Raw genomic sequence first — 21,091 nt, 5'->3', positions numbered from 1 at the left:
GTTTCATTTATCGATGAAAAACTTTAGATACAAAGAACCAATGATTGAAGTTTGATTCTTTCAATGCCACGAGATTAACGCATTCATTCAATGAAACAAACTGTGCACATTCCTTTAATGAAAAAAATGTACGTTAATTGAATGAGTAGAGACACTCACATTATTTTCATTTTCTCGAACTTAACGCAAATGAAGCCACTGCACATGCGAAAAGAATGAGTAGATAGCGTCTCATTCATTCAGTGCAATGAGCTTAACTCATTCTATCAGTGAAACAAACTGCATTCCTTCCTTTATTCATTCAAAGAATCGAACATTATTCATTGATTCAATGAAAAGAACTTAACATCTCTCTTTCATTCAATGTTTCAACCTTAACTCCTTCATTCGATGAAGCAAACTGTACGTTATATTTCAATGAGCAGAGATTCTTCCATTCACAGAATGCAAGGAGCATAGCACAGAATTAATGAACAAACTGCTCGCATTCATTCAATGTAACAGATTGCCCGTGTTTAATCAACGAGTAGAAACTTCTCTCATTCATTCAAATTCATTCAACAAAACAAACTGCATGTGTTAATTCATTCAATGCCACGAGGTTTCTACATTGACTCAATGAAACAAACCGCACACAATCATTCAATGACACAGACTGCACGTGTAAATTCACTGAGTAGAGCTTTCCTCAATTATTCATTGTCTTAAGCTTATCGAAATCATGCAATGAAACAAACTGCATTCTTTCATTCCTTGAATCAAACTTCAATCATTGAAGTATCTGAGGTTTTTCCTCGATGAATGAAATGAACTTTACACATTTACTTTATGAATCCAATTGCATACATACATTCAATGAAGTCCTTGATTCTATAAGATAGACTGCAGTGTTACTTCAAGGAGTAGAGCTTCTCTCACAAATTCAATGTGTCAAGTTTTATTGATTCATTTAATGATGCAAAGTGCTTCAATTAATGAGCTTAACGCATTCATTCAATGAAACAAATTCCACACATTCATTCAATGAAATATATTGCACGTGTTCATTCAATGAGTAGAACATCTCTCTTTCATTCAATATATCGAACTTATCTTATTCATTCGATGAAGCAAACTGTACGTTTTATTTCAATGAGCAGAGTTTCTTCCATTTATACAATGCAACGAGCATAACACATAGAATTAATGAAACAAACTGCACGCATTCATTCAATGAAAGAGGTTGCCCGTGTTTAATCAAACAGCAGAAACCTCCCTCATTCTTTCAAATTCATTCAGCAAAACAAACTGCATGTGTTAATTCATTCCATGCCACGAGGTTTATACATTGATTCAATGAAACAAACCGCACGCAATCATTCAATGACACAGACTGCACGTGTAAATTCACTGAGTAGAGCTTTCCTCAATTATTCAATGTCTTCAGCTTATCGAAATCATGCAATGAAACAAACTGCATTCTTTCATTCCTTGAATCAAACTACAATCATTGGTTCAATGTATCTAAAGTTTTTCATCGATCAATGAAACGAACTTAACACATTTACTTTATGAATCCAATTGCATTCATTCATTCAATGAAGACCTTGATTCAATAAAATAGACTGCAGTGTTACTGAGTAGAGCTTCTCTCATAAATTCAACGCATCAAACTTAATTCATTCATTCAATGAAACAGAGTGCTCGTGTTAATTCAATGAGTAGAGCTTTTCTGATCTTTCAATGCCACGAGATTAACGCATCCATTCAATGAAACAAACTGTGCACATTCCCTTAATGAAACAGAATGTACATGTTAATTGAATGAGTAGAGACACTCACATTTTTTTCATTATCTCGAATTTAACGCAAACGAAGCTACTGCGCATGCTAAAAGAATGAGTAGAGAGCCTCTCATTCAGTGCAATGAGCTTAACGCATTCATTCAGTCAAACAAACTGCACGCGTTCGTTCAACTGAAATGACTGCAAATATTAATTCAATGCTTATAGCTTCTCTCATTTATTCAATGTGTCAATATTAACACATTCATTCAATGAAACAGACTGCTTGTGTTAATTCAATGAGTGGAGTTTTCTCATTTATTCAATGTCTCGAGCTTAACGCTTTCATTAAATTTGCCCGTAGTGTTTGTGGCAGGGGTAATTGTAGGGAAATGGGTCTGGGTGGGTGCGCTTCGGATGGTCAGCTGTGGACTTGTCGGGCTGAAGGACTGTTTCCACACCAAGTAATCTAAAAAAAAAACTGCGGGGTGCGAGAGGTTTGGGGAAATGATACTGGAGAGCTCGAGCTCTAACGTTGTAGAATTCAATATTGAGTCCAGAAGGCTGTCGAGTTCCCAAGCACAAAATGAGGTGCTGTTCTTCCAGCTTGCCGTGAACTTTGCTGGAGCACTGCAGCAAGCCTGAGACAGAGATGTTGGCCAAGGTACAGGATGGTGTGTTGAAGTGGCAGGCAACTGAAAGCTCCAGGACATTTTTTCTAGACAGAATGTAGGTGTTCTGCGCAGTGGACACCCAATCTACACTCATTTAACCCCGCATCGAGAAGACCAAATGGTAGCTAGAAAAATGCACACAATCGCTTCTGAGGAGGGGTCACTAGACCTCAAATGTTAAGTCTGATTTCCCTCCACCAATGCTGCCAAACCTGTGAATTTTCCAGCAATTTTTGTTATTAATTTCTACTTGTCAGTTTCTGTGCTGTAAACAGGAGTGTCATTATCAAACTGTACATGTCAATGTATGCGATTTGAAACAGGGGAGTGTTCCAATAAGTTTTGATGATGAGAATGTCGTTATCAGTCTTCCTCTGAGATGTCCTGCCACGTGCACATGTGTATGATTGACCAATCTGTCCCTGTTATATTCTGCTCTGTGTATCTCAGGATGGAGTTGCGAATCTCTATCTGTCAGCATCTTATTTATAAATGTGCAAATGTATTAACCAGACTGTAGCTGCCAGTGTTTGCTATGTGGTAGTTTAGTTGTGTGTGGGTGCGCGCGTGCGCACACTTGTATATTTACGTATCATTCTTTCCCTTTCAGTTTCTGCAGAGTGAATATGTGAGAGCAGCTATCAATCTACACCTGTCAGTTTTTGTTATGTCCACATGAGTGTTTTGGAATTGATCTATACTTGTCAGTTCCTGCTGTGTGACTGTGAAAATCAAGTACTCAATCAGTGCCAACTATTTTCAACTCTTTTATGTATGAAAGTTGCTTAATTCTCTGGCAGCGAATAATATTCTAAGAGTCCAATCATCGCCAGGAATTTATGGTTAATTTTTCAGGAAAACCCATCTGGTTCACTAATGTCCTGTAAGGAAACTGTAATCCTTGTGTCTCCAGACCCACAGCAATGTGGTTGACTCATAACTACCCCCTGAGCAGTTAGGGATGGGTAATAAATACTGGCCTAGCCAGTGATGCCCTCATCCCATGAATGAATTTAGGAATTTAGGAAACAAAGAATCCTCTGTGACTGAGATTCATTCTGTGATAGTAGTTTTTAAGGGTATTGTGATTGGGCCTTAAACTCTTCTGCATTTAGTGATTTATGACAGAGTCACAGAAATGATACAGCCATTCAGCCCATTGTGTCTGCACTGGGACATGCTATTGTTCATCTGTTCTCCATACTAATTTCCACTAATTGTTGGGTGTATCACAAGGTAAATGCTAATGTGAGATTTGTTCTGCAGTATTCTGCCATTGGATAACTGTAGTGCCAGTTTGGTTTTGTATGCAACAGCATCAGGTGGAGTGTGTGAATCTCATTTTCTTTATACGTTGAGTTGTATTTGTTTGGTCCGAGTGTTAGATAAACTCGATCAATATTCACTAACACTTTGTGTGTGAGGGATTAATGTTGATTCAATGTTTATCTTTGCCATGAATTTGAATGTTATTGTTTTCAGACTTTTTTAAAAAACATTTTGTGTATGCAGGAGTCTTTATCAGTTCCTGCTGGATTCTGTAAAATGTAACATCTATTACTAACTCAAGCGATTAATGGTTTGGTGTGTCAATTTATAACTGCCCATATTTGGAAATACCTGGATCTAAATTTCATTCTTTTATCCCTTTCACCATTAACTGGCTGAGTTTTCTGTTGTGCTGCCAATCTGTATCACTTTAAAGGAGCGATACTGGCCTATACCACACTGACAGTTTCTGTCTGTCTATCTCCTTATGTTTCCAGTTCTGCATGATCTGATGCACTGAGGAAGGTTTAATTCCTTATAAATCAGTGTTTCATCCATTAAAATGTATGGAAATGTTTCTGCAATACTCAGGCCCTCAACCAGAATGCGAGTGTGGATAAAGTCAGCACCAGGCCAACAGTAAGAACAGAATTCAATCGATCAGTCTCTGATACTTGATACCAATATGGTCCTTATTCTTGGTTATTGTATCTCACAGTCGTTCAGTGTCATCTAAATTGAAACATGTCACTTTTAGTAACTGCAAGCATAATTAATTGTTTAAACTTCTGCTACTTCACATGAATGAGGTTTTATTCATTGGCACTGGAGTCAGCTCCCGTCAGTGAAAGTGGATGTGTTTCTATGTCTGCTAATATTTGGCCTCGTACATGTAGTTGGATAATGTCCACAGCCTATATTCTTTAGTTTTAGATCCTCTCGGATCCACGGACAGGTGAACATGCAACACATTACAGCAGAAAAGCATCTGTGCTTTTCTTCAGAATCAAGGGGAGAAAAGCAATAGACTTTTGTAATTCTTATATTGCAGAATCTAACCAGGAACAGTGGGGATATCAAGGTCTGGTTTTCAGGATGCTATCATTTTTTGCACAGTGCTATACTTTACCAATGAATTAATGATCAGTATTAACCGATTCAATTTGTAACTAAGTGAACACTTCAACTGCATTGCAACTGACTGAAGACAATGCTCCTTGTGCAGAAAAGAGAATTGGCTAATTCTATTTTATTTACCAAGCTGGTCAGGATCTGGTGCAAACCATTAGCAGTATTCTTGCGTTGCTCTCTGGTATGGCGGGGGAAAACAAAAGGTCTTTTATTTTCCACTATCGGTGAAGAATATTTAAACAGTCAAATTCAATTTAATGAACAATCAATTCTTGTTGGTTAAAATAAAGGAGCTGCTTGACAAACGTATCAATTTTTCTTTCTTTCTGCACTGCTTTAAATAGTAATGATCTGATTCCATTGACTCCTTGACAAAACTATATCCTGATTCCTTGTTTTTTTATATAGTTTAATGAAGGGATAGTCAAGATAAATGCAGGGTTCTTCCTAGATTTAATGAAACAAATTTTGAAAGACATACAGAATAAGAAAGACTTTCTTCCTGGACTGAAAAAGATCTCCTACAAAATGATGAAATGGAGAATGGTGTTATGATACAGGTGGGAATGACAACTTCTCTGCTGCCATGAAAAATCTATGGAAATGGAATACTCATTGAGTTAACAGTTCTAATCCCTTTCAATCAACTGTGTTATTATAGACTGTTTTTGATCACTGCACACTTAATAATTTGAATAGACGTATTTCGTGCTGTTAATCTCTTTGACTTGAGATCTGAGATTAGAATTCAGTTTGGTGAAATGTTTTGTGCTAGTTGCGGTGTATATGGATCTTCATTACTGTTAGATGTTGTAATATGTATTTCAGGATGGTGTTCAAATTTGCAACTATTGTAAAATAGTCAGTAGCTCTGTGTGAGATAGAATTGTGTCTGTGCACATGCAAGCACGCTTTTGGGGATGGGATGGAGATGGTGGTTGTGGGTGTGTACACACGTGATGAGCACTCTCTCAACATCAAGCTTTCGCCCAGATGTTAATTTGGAATTTATATAGTTTAACTGTTGTGTCTTTTCCAGGACAATGATTTATGAAAACGGTAATTTTGACTTTTTCAGTTAATGAAAAATTCAAAGTTTCCTTCTGCATCTGCACTCATTATCTTCTTCATAAATTCCTGTTGTAACAATGTAACAGCATGACTTGTTTGTTTACCTTGATTGTAACTTTAAAATTGCTTTTATAACATATGGATCAATGTAATTCCTGAATGTATATTTCGTATGAGGATACAGTCTATCCCTCTTCTGAAGTTGCAAATGCTAATTAGCCATGCATAATGGAATTAATTGGAACTGAACTTTTGTGCATCGAGTATAAAGAGAAATTTTAAAAATATTTCATCAGTTGTGTCTGACTCTTGGATTGAATGCATACTTCTGGAAATTGAGCTCCATGTGTATCTGACACAATCCACTACGACTGTGGAAAGGATGTTTTCCAATCTGACAACTGTAACATACCTGCTGGTTCGCAGAAACAGATGGTCATATTTGGCTTTGTACTGAGGAAATATTACATTATCTTGGTCCATCACACGTTTGCCTGGAGGAAGAAAAGAGAGGTATCATAATTTGAGTCGAAAGACATCAACTGATCAACGTAACATTTAGGTCATGATCATGATACTTCTGTTTTTAAACAGAACAAGGTCTGGTTACAAAGCAACACTGAGCTCCTCCCAGTCTTTTTCTGTAAGCGAAATTTTGAAATAATTTACTCAGATGAAAGAAAACTAACCAACATATGCACAGCCTCAAAAATAGAATGGTTACACTGTTCAATATTCAGCTCCCCAAAAAATACACGAGCCGTTAAAGGAAGAACAACGGGCACTTTTATCGCATTTAGATCACTGCCCTTTATTTCCCAACAATTCAGTGTTTATTCGCAACAAACAGCGTGAAACAGAAGCCAAACAATCAATTCCCATCGGTGTTTAGGGGATTACAAACCCCAAGAATGTCCCACAGCAGCTTCTTCCCGCTCTGTCTCCCTCAGCAGGCCCACACACAGCCCGAGAAAGGCCTCTCTCTTCCCCCCAGCCCGCTCACTCCAAGTTCCGGGACCAGTTCCTGCTCTGCTCGGCCTCTTACAAACAGCCCCCGGTTCTCCCTGAACTCACCCCGAATCAATCCCGGTCTCGGAGCCCCCCTCTGTGTCCCAGGCACACGCAGCTTTGGGGAAGGGACGCATGCGCCGCTTTCCCAATGATTCCCAGAAATAAACATCAATTGGTCATTTCCCCCAATTCGCTTTTTTCCCAGTTTGAGCAAAGGAACTGGGGCTGTGGGGGAAAGAGCAGAGAAGGTTTCAAGCTGGGACATTGTCCCTTTATGAAGCTCCAATGGAGCTCATCCCCGGGTCATGTTAATAACTCCTCCCTCCGGCTCTCTCACAATCTCATCAGGGGGCTGGGAAGCTGGCGGCCACTCGGCCCATCTTCTGTTCCCACCATTCAACGTCTGATCGAATGTTAACTGTGGTATTGCATCCTGCCGACCCTCATGTACAAATATTAATCCCTTTAAGAAAGTAACATAAGTGGAAAATAGTAACACAAATGAATTAAGTGGGACGCTCTTACTAAGGCAGAATGTAAATGTTGGAGAGAGTCTTGCATCACAATGTTAGTCCCTGTTTCTGGTTCAGGAGGCGTGTGCAAAAATCAAACCTGGAGCAGGGGTGTGCTATAACGTCTCTGGGCCTCGATTGAGTGTATTGTGGACAACAGATGTTCGTGTCAGGTATGCTGCAGACAGAAACCTTGTAATATATTGTATGCCACAACGAGAAACCCCAGATGTTTTTGGTTATTCACGCTGGGGACGTGGACGTCGCTGGCTGAGCCTAGCATTTATTCCTCTTTGAGCAGGCAATGGTGAGCCACCTTCTGGAACAGGTGTGTCCATGTGCTGCCCACAATGCCATGAACTGGCAATTACAGAGTCTTGATCAAGCGACAGTGAAGGAAATGGGATATATTTCCAAGTTATTATGGTATGTGGCTTCGAGAGAAACTTGCCCTCGATCAAGCTGATGTCTCGCTACATCAACTGCATTTAACTTTTCAGATGGAGGCTGCCCCGAGTTTGGAAAGTTTTACAATTTACAAAGCTTTAGTATTACTTTTGTAAACTTAACAGAACTTTAGGGTTCTGTGAGATGATATTTTATCCCAAGAATAGGCATACAAATTGGGAAGAAAATAAACAGATAAACATAAAGCCTGGGAACAATTTAGAATTCAAGGCAGAAGAGATGACCTGGCAGTTGCAGTGAGATAAACTCACTGAGATCTGTGTAGAGAGAAGAGGAGAACTTCTTCAAGGTTGGCATCCCAGCAGGACAATTCGCAGGAAGGATAAAATCAACATCATAGACTTCACCAGTTTCCTCATTTCCCCTCCCCCCCCCCACCTTACACCAGTTCCAACCTGCCAGCTCAGCATCACCCTCATGACTTGTCCTACCTGCCAATCTTCCTTCACATCTGCCTGCTCCACCCTCCTCTCTGACTTATCACCTTCATCCCCACCTCCATCTGCCTATTACACTCTTAGCTACCCTCTGCCCAGCCCCACCTCACTCCCATTTATCTCTCCACCCTGGAGGCTCCAGCCTAATTCGTGATGAAGGGCTTTTCCTGCTCCTCGGATGCTGCCTGACCAGCTGTGCTATTGCAGCACCACTCTAATCTTGGCTCTGATCTCCACCAGCTGCAGTCCTCGCTTTTGCCACAATTTAACATTCAGCAAACGATGAGATAAAGGGCATTGATTAAGAAAGAGAAAAAGAGGACAAGAGTAAGCTTGCAGATGTTTTGAAAAAGAAACAAACTGTTAATGTACTGATAAATGTGCAAAGGGGAAATCGAAAAACAAAACGTGGATTGGTGATCACAAAGATAGGTCATTTAAGATCACTTAAGCAGTCCATAATAGGAAGCAAAAATGGCTATCCACCCAAATACGTAACTGTTGTTCTCTGTTCACAAAAGATGACACAAATAATGCACCAGGAATGTTGGGGAACACAAAGTTCAGTGAGAGGGAAAAACTGAAATAAATCAGCATTGTTTGGAAAAATGTGTTGGGACAATGGATATGATTGAAGCTGGGAAACAGCAGAGCCAGGTCATCAACATCCCAGAGTACTTAACATAGTGGTCTCAGAAATAGTGAATGGTTATGTTGCAAGATTCCATAGTCATTGCGATATTTTCCACAGATTGTGGGTTAGCTATTGTAATCAATCTATTTGAAAAGCAAGTTAGACATAATCTGGGAATTATAGGCCACTAAGCCTCCAGAGGTGAAAAATAAGGCCATAATTGCAGTGTCTGGGGAAACAAAGATTGGGATTAAATAAAGTCAGCATGGATTCAAAGGACCTGTTCCTGTATGTTCGCAGCTTGGCAAATCTGCCATAGTACAGGTGATAAGCAGATGGCTTCATGTGGATTTTATTTTGACAAAATCCCACATAAAACAAAATAAAGAACATAGTGTTGAGATGGATTTTTTAAAAAACTGACTGTCTGAAAGAAAACACAAAGGGAAGAAATTGATCATTTTTTTCGTTGGCAGGCAATGCCTAGTGGTCATGGGAAGAATTGTGACTAGAATCCTGCTCTTCACAACATAGTCACAATGATTTAGAAGAGGAAACTAAATGCAATATCTCCAGATTGACAGATGACACAAAACTGGGTTGGATGGTGAGCTGTGAAAGAGCTATTGTGATGGTGTTGAGATGGAGTCAATGGGCAAAAAGCAATATAACATGGATAAATGTAAAGTTTTTAGTAAGGACAGTCAGTGTTGATAAAAATGAAACTGGAAAAGCACAGCATCAGAGGAGCAGCAAAGTCAATGTTTTATTTGCAAGTACAAATAAATCATATATTAGACACAGGCAACTGGGGTAAAATGCATCTCTTGACCAGTATGCACATAGTAAGGGTATTCTTGAGAGGGAGGTTAGGAAATCAAAGAGGGGGATACAAGATAGTCTTGGCAGATAAGGTTAAGCATAATTCAAAGAGCTCCGACAAGTTCATTCAAAACAAGTTAGCAATTAAGGAGAGAATGCGAGTAGGGTACCTTAAAGATCAAAGAGGTAGTTGTTGTTGATGTCGGAGCCTTTTCCCCCCCAAAAGGGAATGCAAACTCAGCAGGCAGACAGAACTCAGGCAAGTGGAGGTTTATTCATGCACAACCCAGTTAAAGCACAGGCAAAGGATTCTCTCCAGAGGCCAGCCCTGAAAGGGAGAGAATGACACACTCTGAATTTATAACATAAAGCAGTATTTTTATAAACGTGCTGAAAACAATCACATACAACTTGATCACGTGGTTCCTCCCTCATACTTCGTAAACCCAATCCTCTAAGACGCCGAATCAATGACAGGCATTCCTTTAACAGGCCTCGGCTTCCCATGACCTCATGGCATTGAACAGACACAATAATCACTCGTCCATGCCATATATCTATGCATCCTCCTCATTCACATTCCAAAGATAATTGCTAGACACCTTCAGGCCTCTTAGACTGGCTTTATCTCTCAGTCAGTTTGAATTCTGTTATTCATTGAATCTCATGTGCTTTCTTTATGAAATTCTGTTTTTCCTCTTTTATTACCCATTGTCCTAATCATGTGTATTAAAAATATGAAAGAAATTTAGTTTTAATTAGTTGCTATAAAATTTGTAAGAATGCCTTCTGTTCTGTTTTGGCCTATCCCTAGTACATTGTCATTAATGTCTGTGAGTAATCTATTTTGTCCAGGGAAAATGAGGGTACTTCTGAAAAGTTAATTTTCACACATTGGCATAAATGTTTTGTTTACATGTATATATAATTATGTTGGAGAATCTCTGACTAAAATTATTGCTTAATATTGCAAACTAATTAAGAAACAACTGTAATACAAAATTTCTAACTGTTGGTCCTGGAGCTTCTTAGGGAGTTTAGTATGCTATATCTTGCACTTGGTATTTATTCATCAGGTGGTATAATCACCCTTTCATTACTGAGCTGAGAATCTTGCCTTGTTTGTCCTGGAGGCTTGTTCTGATCTGGGATTTTTGTGCTCAAGGCAACTGTCTTTGGAGAGGTTCTGTTCAAACGTATCATTGTTAGTCACATTCATCTCCTTTCTGCCATCTTTCGTTTTAGTTCTAAGGCAGGGTGCCTTTTTATTTGTAGCTATTTTGGGTGAGTAAACATGGGTCATTTTCTTATCAGAAGAAAACAGTTCACCCCTGCAGTTCCGTTTGAATTTCAGAAGATGGGAGAGTCAGAAAATGAATTTTCACATCAGTTGTTTTACTGGAAAGCAGGCAAACTCAGGAAAATGAATATTGATGTTTTAAAAAAACAGAGGAAATGCTGGAGTTCTTTGAAAATAAAGTTGGATAATCTCAGAGACCTGATCTAGTGTATCCCAGGACATTGTGGGACGTTAAGGGGGATATTGTGGTGCATTAATATTTGTATCATCTGTAACTATGGTGAGGTGCTGGATGATTGGATACTGGGTAATATTTTGCCATTATTTTAAGAAGGGATGTAAGGAGAAGCCTGGGAAGTATAGACCTGCGAGTCTGATTTCTGTGGTGGGTACATTGTTGGAGGTGATTCCAAAAGATAGGATTCAAATGTACGGTTTGGGGAAGAGTGGTGGGAGAGGGCAAGGAATAATTAGGAATTGTCAGGATCGTTTTGTAAAAGGAAATTATATTTCCCAAAGTTGATTGAGATTGTTGAGGGAGTATCCAAGAAGATTGAGGGCACATTGGTAAACATCATTGACTTGAAGTTTGGTAAAGCCTTTAACAAGTTTCTGCATGGTAGACTAAATAGCAAGGTTAGAATACATGGGATTCAGATTGAGTGTGCAAATTGAAAACAAAAATTGGCATAACAGCAGGAGATGAAGAAGAGGTGGACAGTTCCACCCCAACTGGTGCTTGGTCCGCTTTTGTTTGTTTTTTATGTAAGTGATTTAGAGGAGAATACAGAAGGCATGGTTAGTAATTTTGCAGACGTCATCAAAATTGGTGGGATAGTGGATGGTAAAGACTCTCTCAGATTAGAAACAAACCTTGATTATATCAGTCAATGGCGTGAGGAATGGCAGATGGAGTTGTTAAGGCATTGCATATTTACAAAACAAACAAGGGTAGGAATTATACAATTACAAGCAGGGCCTTGGGTAATGCTGTTAATTAGAGAGACCTAATTGGCCAGCTGCATATTTTTGAAGTTTGCTTCACATGCAGACAATGTGGTGAAGAACACATCTAGTGTGCTTGCCTTCATTGCTCAGACCTTTGAGTACAGGAGTTGGAAGGGCGTATTGAGGTTGTTCAGAAGGGAAGGGTGGAGAAGAGCAGAACAACAGTTATTGGGGACTCGATAGTTCGGGGGACAGATAGGCGGTTTTGTGGGGGCGAGAGAGACTCACGTTTGGTATGCTGCCTCCCAGGTGCAAGGATACGTGATGTCTCTGATTGTGTGTTCCGGGTCCTTAAGGGGGAGGGTAAGCAGCCTGAAGTCGTGGTCCACATTGGCACCAACGACATAGGTAGGAAGAGGGCTGAGGATGTTAGGCAGGCTTTCAGGGAGCTAGGTTGGAAGCCCGAGGTTAGAACAAACAGAGTTGTTGTCTCTGGTTTGTTACCCGTGCCACGTGATAGAGGGTCGAGGAATAGGGAAAGAGAACAGTTAAATGCGTGTCTACAGGGATGGTGCAGGAGGGAGGGATTCCGGTATCTGGATAACTGGTGTTCTTTCAGGGGAAGGTGGGACATCTAAACAGGATGGTCTACACCTGAACCTGAGGGGCACCAGTATCCTTGGGGGGAGATTTGCTAGTGCTCTTCGAGGGGTTTTCAACTAACTCTGCAGGGGCATGGGAACCTAGACTGTAGCTTTAGGGTGCAGGATTTGGAGTGTAGGGAGGTTAAGAACATGGCATCAATCTCAAAGGACGGTGCCTGTAAACAGGAAAGTGGTTTGAAGTGTGTATACTTCAATGCAAGAAGTATACGAAATAAGGTAGGTGAACTTGCAGCGTGGGTTGGTACCTGGGATTTCGATTTTGTGGCTATTACGGAGACATGGGTAGAAAGTGACAGAATTGGCTGTTGCAGGTTCCAGGGTTTAAATGTTTTAGTAGGGTCAGAGGTGGGGGTAAAAGAGGGGGAGGTGTGGCATTGCTTGTCAAAGATAATATTACAGCGGTGGAAAGGACGATGGATGAAGACTCGCCATCTGAGGTAGTTTGGGCTGAGGTGAGGAATAGGAAAGGCGAGGTCACCCTGTTAGGAGTTTTCTACAGGCCTCCTGACAGTCCTAGAGACGTAGAAGAAAGGATTGCGAGGATGATTCAGGAGAAGAGTGAAAGTAATAGGGTGGTTGTTATGGGGGACTTTAACTTTCCAGATATTGACTGGGAAAGCTATAGCTCGAGTTCGTTAGATGGGTCGGTGTTTGTCCAATGTGTGCAGGAGGGTTTCCTAACACAGGCCAACAAGAGGTGAGGCCATACTGGATTTGGCTCTGGGTAACGAACCAGGCCAGGTGTTAGAATTGGAGGTAGGTGAGCACTTTGGGGACAGTGACCACAATTCGGTGACTTTTACTCTAGTGATGGAGAGGGATAAGTGTGCACTGCAGGGCAAGAGTTATAGCTGGGGGCAGGGAAATTATGATGTGGTGAGGCACGACTTAGGATGCATGGCTTGGAAAAGTAGGCTTCAAGGGAAGGGCGCAATTGATATGCGAAGCTTGTTCAAGGAGCAACGATTGAATGTCCTTGATAAGTATGTACCTGTCAGACAGGGAGGAAAGGGTCATGTGAGGGAGCCATGGTTTAATAAGGAATTGGAATCCCTTGTTAAAGGGAAGAGGGCGGCCTATGTAAAGATGAGGCGTGAAGGTTCAATTGGGGAGGATAGCAAATGTGGTTACCATGTTCAAGAAGGGGAGTAGGCATAACCCTAGTAACTATAGACCGGTGAATCTCACTTCTGTGGTGGGCAAAGTCTTAGAGAGAATTGTAAGGGATAGGAATTATGAACATCTGGATAGGAATAATGTGATCAAGAATAGTCAGCATGGTTTTGTGAAGGGCAGGTCGTGTCTCACAAACCTTATTGAGTTCTTTGAGAAGGTGACTCAGGAGGTGGACGAGGGAAAGCGGTAAATGTGGTGTATATGGATTTTAGTAAGGCATTTGATAAGGTTCCCCACGGTAGGATACTGCAAAAAAAAATACGGAGGCATGGCATTGAGGGTGAGTTGGAGGTTTGAATTAGGAAGTAGCTGGCTGGAAGAAGACAGAGGGTAGTAGTTGATGGTAAAGATTCATCTTGGAGTGCAGTTACTACCGGTGTTCCGCAAGGATCTGTTTTGGGATCATTGCTGTTTGTCATTTTTATAAATGACCTGGAGGGGGGCTAGAAGGTTGGGTGAGCAAGTTTTCAGATGATACGAAAGTCGATGGAGTTGTTGACAGTGAGGAAGGATGTGGCAGGTTACAGCGGGATATAGATAAGCTGCAGAACTGGGCACAAAGGTGGCAAATGGAGTTCAATGTAGGTAAGTGTGAAGTGTAAGAGTAACAAGAAGATGGGGTACTGGGCTAATGGTTGGATACTTGGTAGTGTGGATGAGCAGAGGGATCTTGGTGTCCATGTACACAGATCTCTGAAAGTTGCCACCCAGGTAAATAGTGCTGTGAAGAAGGCATATGGCATATTGGCTTTTATTGGTAGAGGAATTGAGTTCCGGAGTCCTGAGGTCAAGCTGCAGTTATTTCAGACTCTGGTGCGGCCGCATCTGGAGTATTGTGTGCAGTTTTGGTCGCCATACTATAGGAAGGATATGGAGGCACTGGAACGGGTGCAGAGGAGGTTTACCAGGATGTTGCCTGGTATGGTAGGAAGATCGTATGAGGAAAGGTTGAGGCACTTGGGGCTGTTTTCATTGAAGAAAAGAAGGTTTGGGGTGACTTGATAGAGGTGTAGAAGATGATTAGGGGTTTAGATAGGGTTGACCATGAGAACATTTTTCCATGTATGGAGAAAGCTATTACGAGGGGGCATAGCTTTAAATTAAGGGATGGTAGGTATAGGACAGATGTTCTTTACTCAGGGAGTCGTGAGTTCATGGAATGCCCTGCCAGTAGCAGTGGTGGACTCTCCCTCTTTATGGGCATTGGATAGGCATATGGAGGATAGTGGGCTAGTGTAGGTTAGGTGGGCTTGGATCGGCGTAACATCGAGGGCCAAAGGGCCTGTACTGCGCCGTATTTTTCTATGTTCTTGTATAGGATGTTGATGAGTCCTCTTCTGGATTACTGTATCAAGTTCTGGTCACCCTGTTATCAAAAGTATACTATTGAGCTGGAAAGGGTTCAGCATGATGAGAATGGAAGATACCATTATAACAATAGGCTGGGACTTCTGTTCTCTGGAGCCTAAGATCTTGATGGGTGGTAGAGTTTTGACAATCATGAGGGCTAAAGGTAAGGGAAATGGTAGGTATCATTTTTTATGGTAAGAGACTGCAAGACTATGAGACACGTTTTTAAGGTAAAAGGAAAAAGTTTCTTTAAAGATTAGATTCACTACAGTGTGAAACATGCCCTTTGGCCCAACCAGTCCACACTGATCCTCTGAAGAGTAATCCATCCAGACCCATTTCACTCTAACCAGTGCACCTAACACTGTGGGCAATATAGCATGGCCAATTCACCTGATCTGCACATCTTTGGATTGTGGGAGGAACCCAGAGGAAACCCACGCAGACTCTGGGAGAATGTTTGCAAGTTTTTTTTTAAAAAACAGTATGGATTGTGTGGAAATAACTTTGAAAAGGGGGTGATACATATGGACACAGTCACAATGTTGAAAGGACATTTGGATAAGTATATCATTGTTAAGACTTTGGAGGGTTATGGGCCAAGAACAGGCAGGTAGGACTTGTCTAGTTGGAGATTATATTGGGTATGGACTGGTTGGATATAAGAATCTGTTTCTGTGCTTTTTGACTGACCCTTGCAGTGAAGCAACTGTTCTGGTTTGATCTCAGTTCATTTTGAAAGCTTCTAAATGACAGCAGAAAGTCTCATTCAGAACATTATGCAATCAAACAACATCCTCGGGGTATGGAAATCTAACTGTAAAATGAATCTATCCTAGGAATTCAAGATAGGCACTTTTGTTTGGCAGAAGTGGGTATTGCAGATGCTGGAGATTAGAGTGGTGCTAGAAAAGCTCAGCAGTTCAGGCAGCATCCGTGGAGCAGGAAAATCGGTGTTTCAGGCAAAAGCCTTTCCTGGTGAAGGGTTTTTGCCCAAAATGTTACTTTTCCTGCTCCTCGGATGCTGCCTGGCCTGCTGTGCTTTTCTAACACCACTGTAATATTGACTTCTTCTGTTTGCCAGAGATCAAAATCAGGATCATACCCCACAAGGGCGGGTTGCTCCCGAACTGGTCCAGTATTAAACAGCAACATGACCAACTCGAACCAGCTGAAAAATGACTATTGCCTCCACTACGCTCCCTGTCTACGAACAGGGACAGGACCCTATATAGGAACATATCCGAAAATAAAACACGGTCATAATAAAACATGATAAAGTTACTTACGGCGTTGCGGCAATTCAGCTCTTCGGGGTAAAATCAGTGACTGCAGATGCTGGATACCAGAGTTCGGATTAGAGTGGTGCTGGAAAATCACAGCAGTTCAGACAGCATCCGAGAATTCAGCTCTTCCGAAATGCAGTTCAAGATAACGTGAATCTGCCTGCAAGCGAGTACAGGGATTGAGTGATTCATTTACAGGACGATGCTTAAAGACACGAGAACACAGACATATACAATGTCGTACTCCGAGCACTGTTGCGTTGTATCAATATTCCATGATAAACATTTCACGCTCCTTGTGCTACGGTTCAAACGATGAACGGCCATGAGAAAGGTTTCATATTCCATCACACACTCTGTAACAGTACAGTATTCGAATAAGGCAGGGACTTGTAACCGATATCAATTAAAAGAAGGTAATTCAATCCGACAGACGGGAGTGTTCAGCTCCTTTCACAGATGCTGTGAGTGGCTCTGAAAAGAGTCTTTGGGTTGTCAGATATAAGAATGGTCTCTTCACTTTTTAGCGGCGCCCCCAGCGGCGGTTTTCTTGGGCAGCAGCACGGCCTGGATATTAGGCAGCACCCCGCCCTGAGCGATGGTCACCCCTCCCAGCAGCTTGTTGAGCTCCTCGTCGTTGCGCACGGCCAGCTGCAGGTGCCTGGGGATGATGCGGGTCTTCTTGTTGTCCCGGGCCGCGTTGCCGGCCAGCTCCAGGATTTCAGCCGTCAGATACTCCAGCACCGCAGCCAGATAGACCGGCGCTCCGGCACCCACGCGCTCAGCATAGTTACCCTTTCTCATGAGCCTGTGAACACGGCCCACCGGGAACTGCAGGCCAGCCCGGGACGACCGAGATTTCGCCTTGGAGCGACCTTTCCCACCGCCCTTTCCTCCTCTTCCAGTCATGGCCACAATCTCACAAGCACTTTCAGAGGGAATGCTGCACTCCGCCCACATTGCGGCCTCTTATTACTTCGGGAGGAATGGTGGGGCGGCCGTTTCTGATTGGTCCCATTGTCCAGCCCCTCCTAATGTTGTTCCAATTCCCAATCAGATATCTGCCTCATTCCCCAATCCGGAGAGGGCACGGGGAGGAGGGCGGAAAGTACCGGCGCCAAATCATCAACCGCCTTTTTACAATTTGAAAAGCCCGCCAATATGTAACGAAAAGTAGAGAGTTTAAACATAGAAGAATGCGCCAATAATCGATTTAATTTACTTATACAATAAAAGTGTACCCTTTACATTATCCTCCTTTACCTCCTGGAATCTGCCCATTTCTGATCCTGAATGGAATCTTGTGAACATTAAACACAAGTGGAAACAAAAAAAGGCACCAAGCCCTGCAACTAACCATTTATTTCACATTTCAACAGCACCCCGACATACTGATAAAACATGATTAAGTTCTCCCGCGTCAGTGCAGTAATAGTGAACATGATCGTTCGAGAATATTTTAAAAAGTTGCCCTCCCTATTGCAAATGATCATATATCGATAAAAACGCCACATATTCTATGGCAGTTCTGCAGCTGTTCTAGTTTTGTTTCGGTGTATTTTGCAAGGCTCTGCATCCGGACGATACCCGTGCGGAGATTTCGAAATGAAAAAGAAACAAAGTAAAATCGCACTCCGAAGGAAACTATTTTGCTAGCCGGCTGGTGCTTGGGGGCACTTTGTATTCCGGGGGTGAAGCTGAGGGTTCGTGCTCTACCGGGGCTTGTAACTCCTGAACTGATCGAATAACAAAGAGTAACACAAACATATACAAGCAGCTGAAACTCCGTGGAGTTTAACATGACCTCTCTCCCCAGGCAGGGACGACGGGATACACATGACCGCATCCGAGATAAGGCGCGCACCGGGTCAGCTGTCACTCCTTACGTTACACAACATTTACAACATACAAATCTCGCAGAGACATTAATTGTACATATCCAGAAACAATGGTTCAGCTGTCTCAGTGAAGTTAATCATTAAGATTTTTTTTTCAACGCCAGCAATTTAAACAGAACCACAGGTCTGCTTCCACTCCTGCTCTGAGCTGCTCCTTGTCCACTTTTTTCTTAAAATTCTAACACCAGTTGAGTGAGATTCAGAAACTAAACAATACCCATACAGCTCCATGAATGGGGCCACCTGATGCAAGTGGGTATGTGGATGAGAGTTTATACCTGTCAGTTCCTGCTTCGTGAATGTGTGGGTGTAGTTATCAAACTGTAACTTTCAGTATATGTTAAATATATTTACATATTCACACAGCAGAAACCAGCAGATTCTGATAGATAACTAGGGAATCAAAAATAATACAGCATTGAGGCAGCCATTTTTAGCTTGAAAAGCCCACCAATTTCCAAACAAAGGAGTACGTTTTACACTTAAAAATGAAGTACAAAAAATTAAGTTTAAAAAAGCATTAATACTCATGTTAATTTACTTTTAGTTTACAAATGTGTACTTCACACGGTCTTTCCTCTCCCTCATCTGTCCATTTTTGATCTTGAGAGTGGATTTTTTTAAACCTTGAAAAGAGGCTGAAACAAAACGGGCCAAACACTGCCGTCTGCAACTTGTCTTTTCACTTCATATATCAGTAGCACCCCGGCATGCTGATAAAGCAGCACACAACATTCTTCCGGCTCAGTATCGATGACGAACACTGTGTTTAGACGATATTTTAAAGCTGTCCTCCCTTATCGGTCTCGATCAGATTCAGCAAAAATCACCACATTTCAGTCCGGCAGCTGTTTTGGTGTTCTCTCGGTTCACTTTGAAAGCCTCTCACCGACAGCATTGCTGTTTACATTCTGAAAAGTCGGATTAAATCTGCGCATTGGCAATGTAGAACCAAAGATGAAAATACATCAGTGGGACTGAAAGCTGTGGGCACTTCCAACAGGGCTTTTAGCAACTTGAATGGTATACGAAATCGCTCTCCCGACCTCGTCAATTTGCAGTTTCCTTTCGATACATGTGAGGTGTTCGATTTTGGTAAGACAAACCAGGGCAGGACTTCTACACTTAATGGTGGGGCCTTGGCGAGTATTGCTGAACAAAGAGACCTCAGGGTGCTGCTGCATATTTCCTTGAAAGTAAAGTCACAGGTAGACAAGGCGGTGAAGAAAGCATTTGGCATGCTTGCCTTCATTGGTCAGAACATTGAGTGTAGGAGTTGGGATGTCATCTAGTAGCTGTACAGGACATTATTGATGCCTCTTTTATGAGATTGTGTGTAACGTTCATGACCCTTCTCCAGAAAGGATGTTGTTAAACTTGAGATAGTGCAGAAAAGATTTACAAGCATGATAGTGATACAGAGGAGAAAGTGAGGACTGCAGATGCTGCAGATGATAGTGATACAGAGTCATACAGCATAGAAACGGGCCGCACGGTGGCCCAGTGGTTAGCACTGCTGCCTCACAGCGCCTGTAGACCCGGGTTCAATTCCCGACTCAGGCGACTGACTGTGTGGAGTTTGCACATTCTCCCCGTGTCTGCGTGGGTTTCCTCCGGGTGCTCCGGTTTCCTCCCACAGTCCAAAGATGTGCGGGTTAGGTGAATTGGCTATGCTAAATTGCCCGTAGTGTTAGGTGGTAGGGGTATGGGTGGGTTGCGCTTCGGCGGGTCGGTGTGGACTTGTTGGGCCGAAGGGCCTGTTTCCACACTGTAAGTAATCTAAAAAAAAAAGAAACAGATCCTTCAGTCCATGATGTCCAACAAACAGCAAAATGCATTCATCCCATTTACCTGCACTTGACTCTTAGCTAACTATGTCATGGTTTCTTTAGGGCATATCCAGATGCTTCTTTCTATTCTGTGAGAGTATTCCACCACACACACAGGCAGCATGATCCAAACATTACCCACCCTCTAGATCAAAATATTTTTCTCAGATATCCCCTAAACAGCTTTCCCCGCACCTTCAACTTTTATTCTCTGGTCTTAGCCACATCTGCCGTGGGGAGAAAGATTCTCACAATCTACTGCCTTCATCTTTCACAATTTAGTATATCTCAGTCAGATCCTTCCTCAACCACCTTTTGCTCCGAGGAAACCAAACCCAACTCATACGGTCTCCCCTTTTGACGAAGACTTTCCAACCCACTGCATCCTCTCCAGTCAATCCCATCCTTCCAATTGTGTGGCAGTCAGGACTGCACACAGTATTTGATCTGCTTTATAAAGGTGGAACAAGACTCCCTTGCTCTTATATTTGGCCGCTCTGGTACTGAAGGAAAACATTCTGTATGCCTTTTTCAGCAGCCTGTCTGCCTGTACTGACACCTTCTGTGATCGATAGACTTGTACAGCAAGGCAGCATGGTGACACAGTGGTTAGCACTGCTGCCTCACAGCGCCAGAGACCCGGGTTCAATTCCTGTCTCAGGCGACTGTGTGTGGAGTTTGCACATTCTCACCGTGTCTGCGTGGGTTTCCTCCCACAATCCAAAAATGCACAGTTTAGGTGCATTGGCCATGCTAAATTGCCTGTAGTGTTAGGTGAAGGGGTAAATGTAGGGGAATGGGTCTGCGTGGGTTGCACTTCGGCAGGTCAGTGTGGACTTGTTGGGCT

General features: G+C 42.1%; 1 protein-coding gene across 1 annotated transcript; it reads right to left on the bottom strand.

Moving 5' to 3' along the window:
* Positions 1–16,932: 16,932 nt before the first annotated feature.
* LOC148135437 (histone H2A-like) lies at positions 16,933–17,477 on the bottom strand. The gene has a single exon (XM_087984542.1). The coding sequence runs from the start codon at positions 17,475–17,477 to the stop codon at positions 17,034–17,036; it is 444 nt and encodes a 147-aa protein (XP_087840668.1). The 3' UTR covers positions 16,933–17,033.
* Positions 17,478–21,091: the final 3,614 nt, after the last annotated feature.

Source organism: Chiloscyllium plagiosum, unplaced genomic scaffold, assembly GCF_037043375.1.
Source record: "Chiloscyllium plagiosum isolate Xiang-an unplaced genomic scaffold, Cpla_swu_hap1 HiC_scaffold_49, whole genome shotgun sequence".
Taxonomy (NCBI): Eukaryota; Metazoa; Chordata; class Chondrichthyes; order Orectolobiformes; family Hemiscylliidae; genus Chiloscyllium; species Chiloscyllium plagiosum.
This window is presented reverse-complemented; position numbering and strand designations above follow the sequence as displayed.

Excerpts from the sequence above, each read along its gene's own strand:
- LOC148135437 (XM_087984542.1), bottom strand. The coding sequence starts at position 17,477 with ATGTGGGCGGAGTGCAGCATTCCCTCTGAAAGTGCTTGTGAGATTGTG.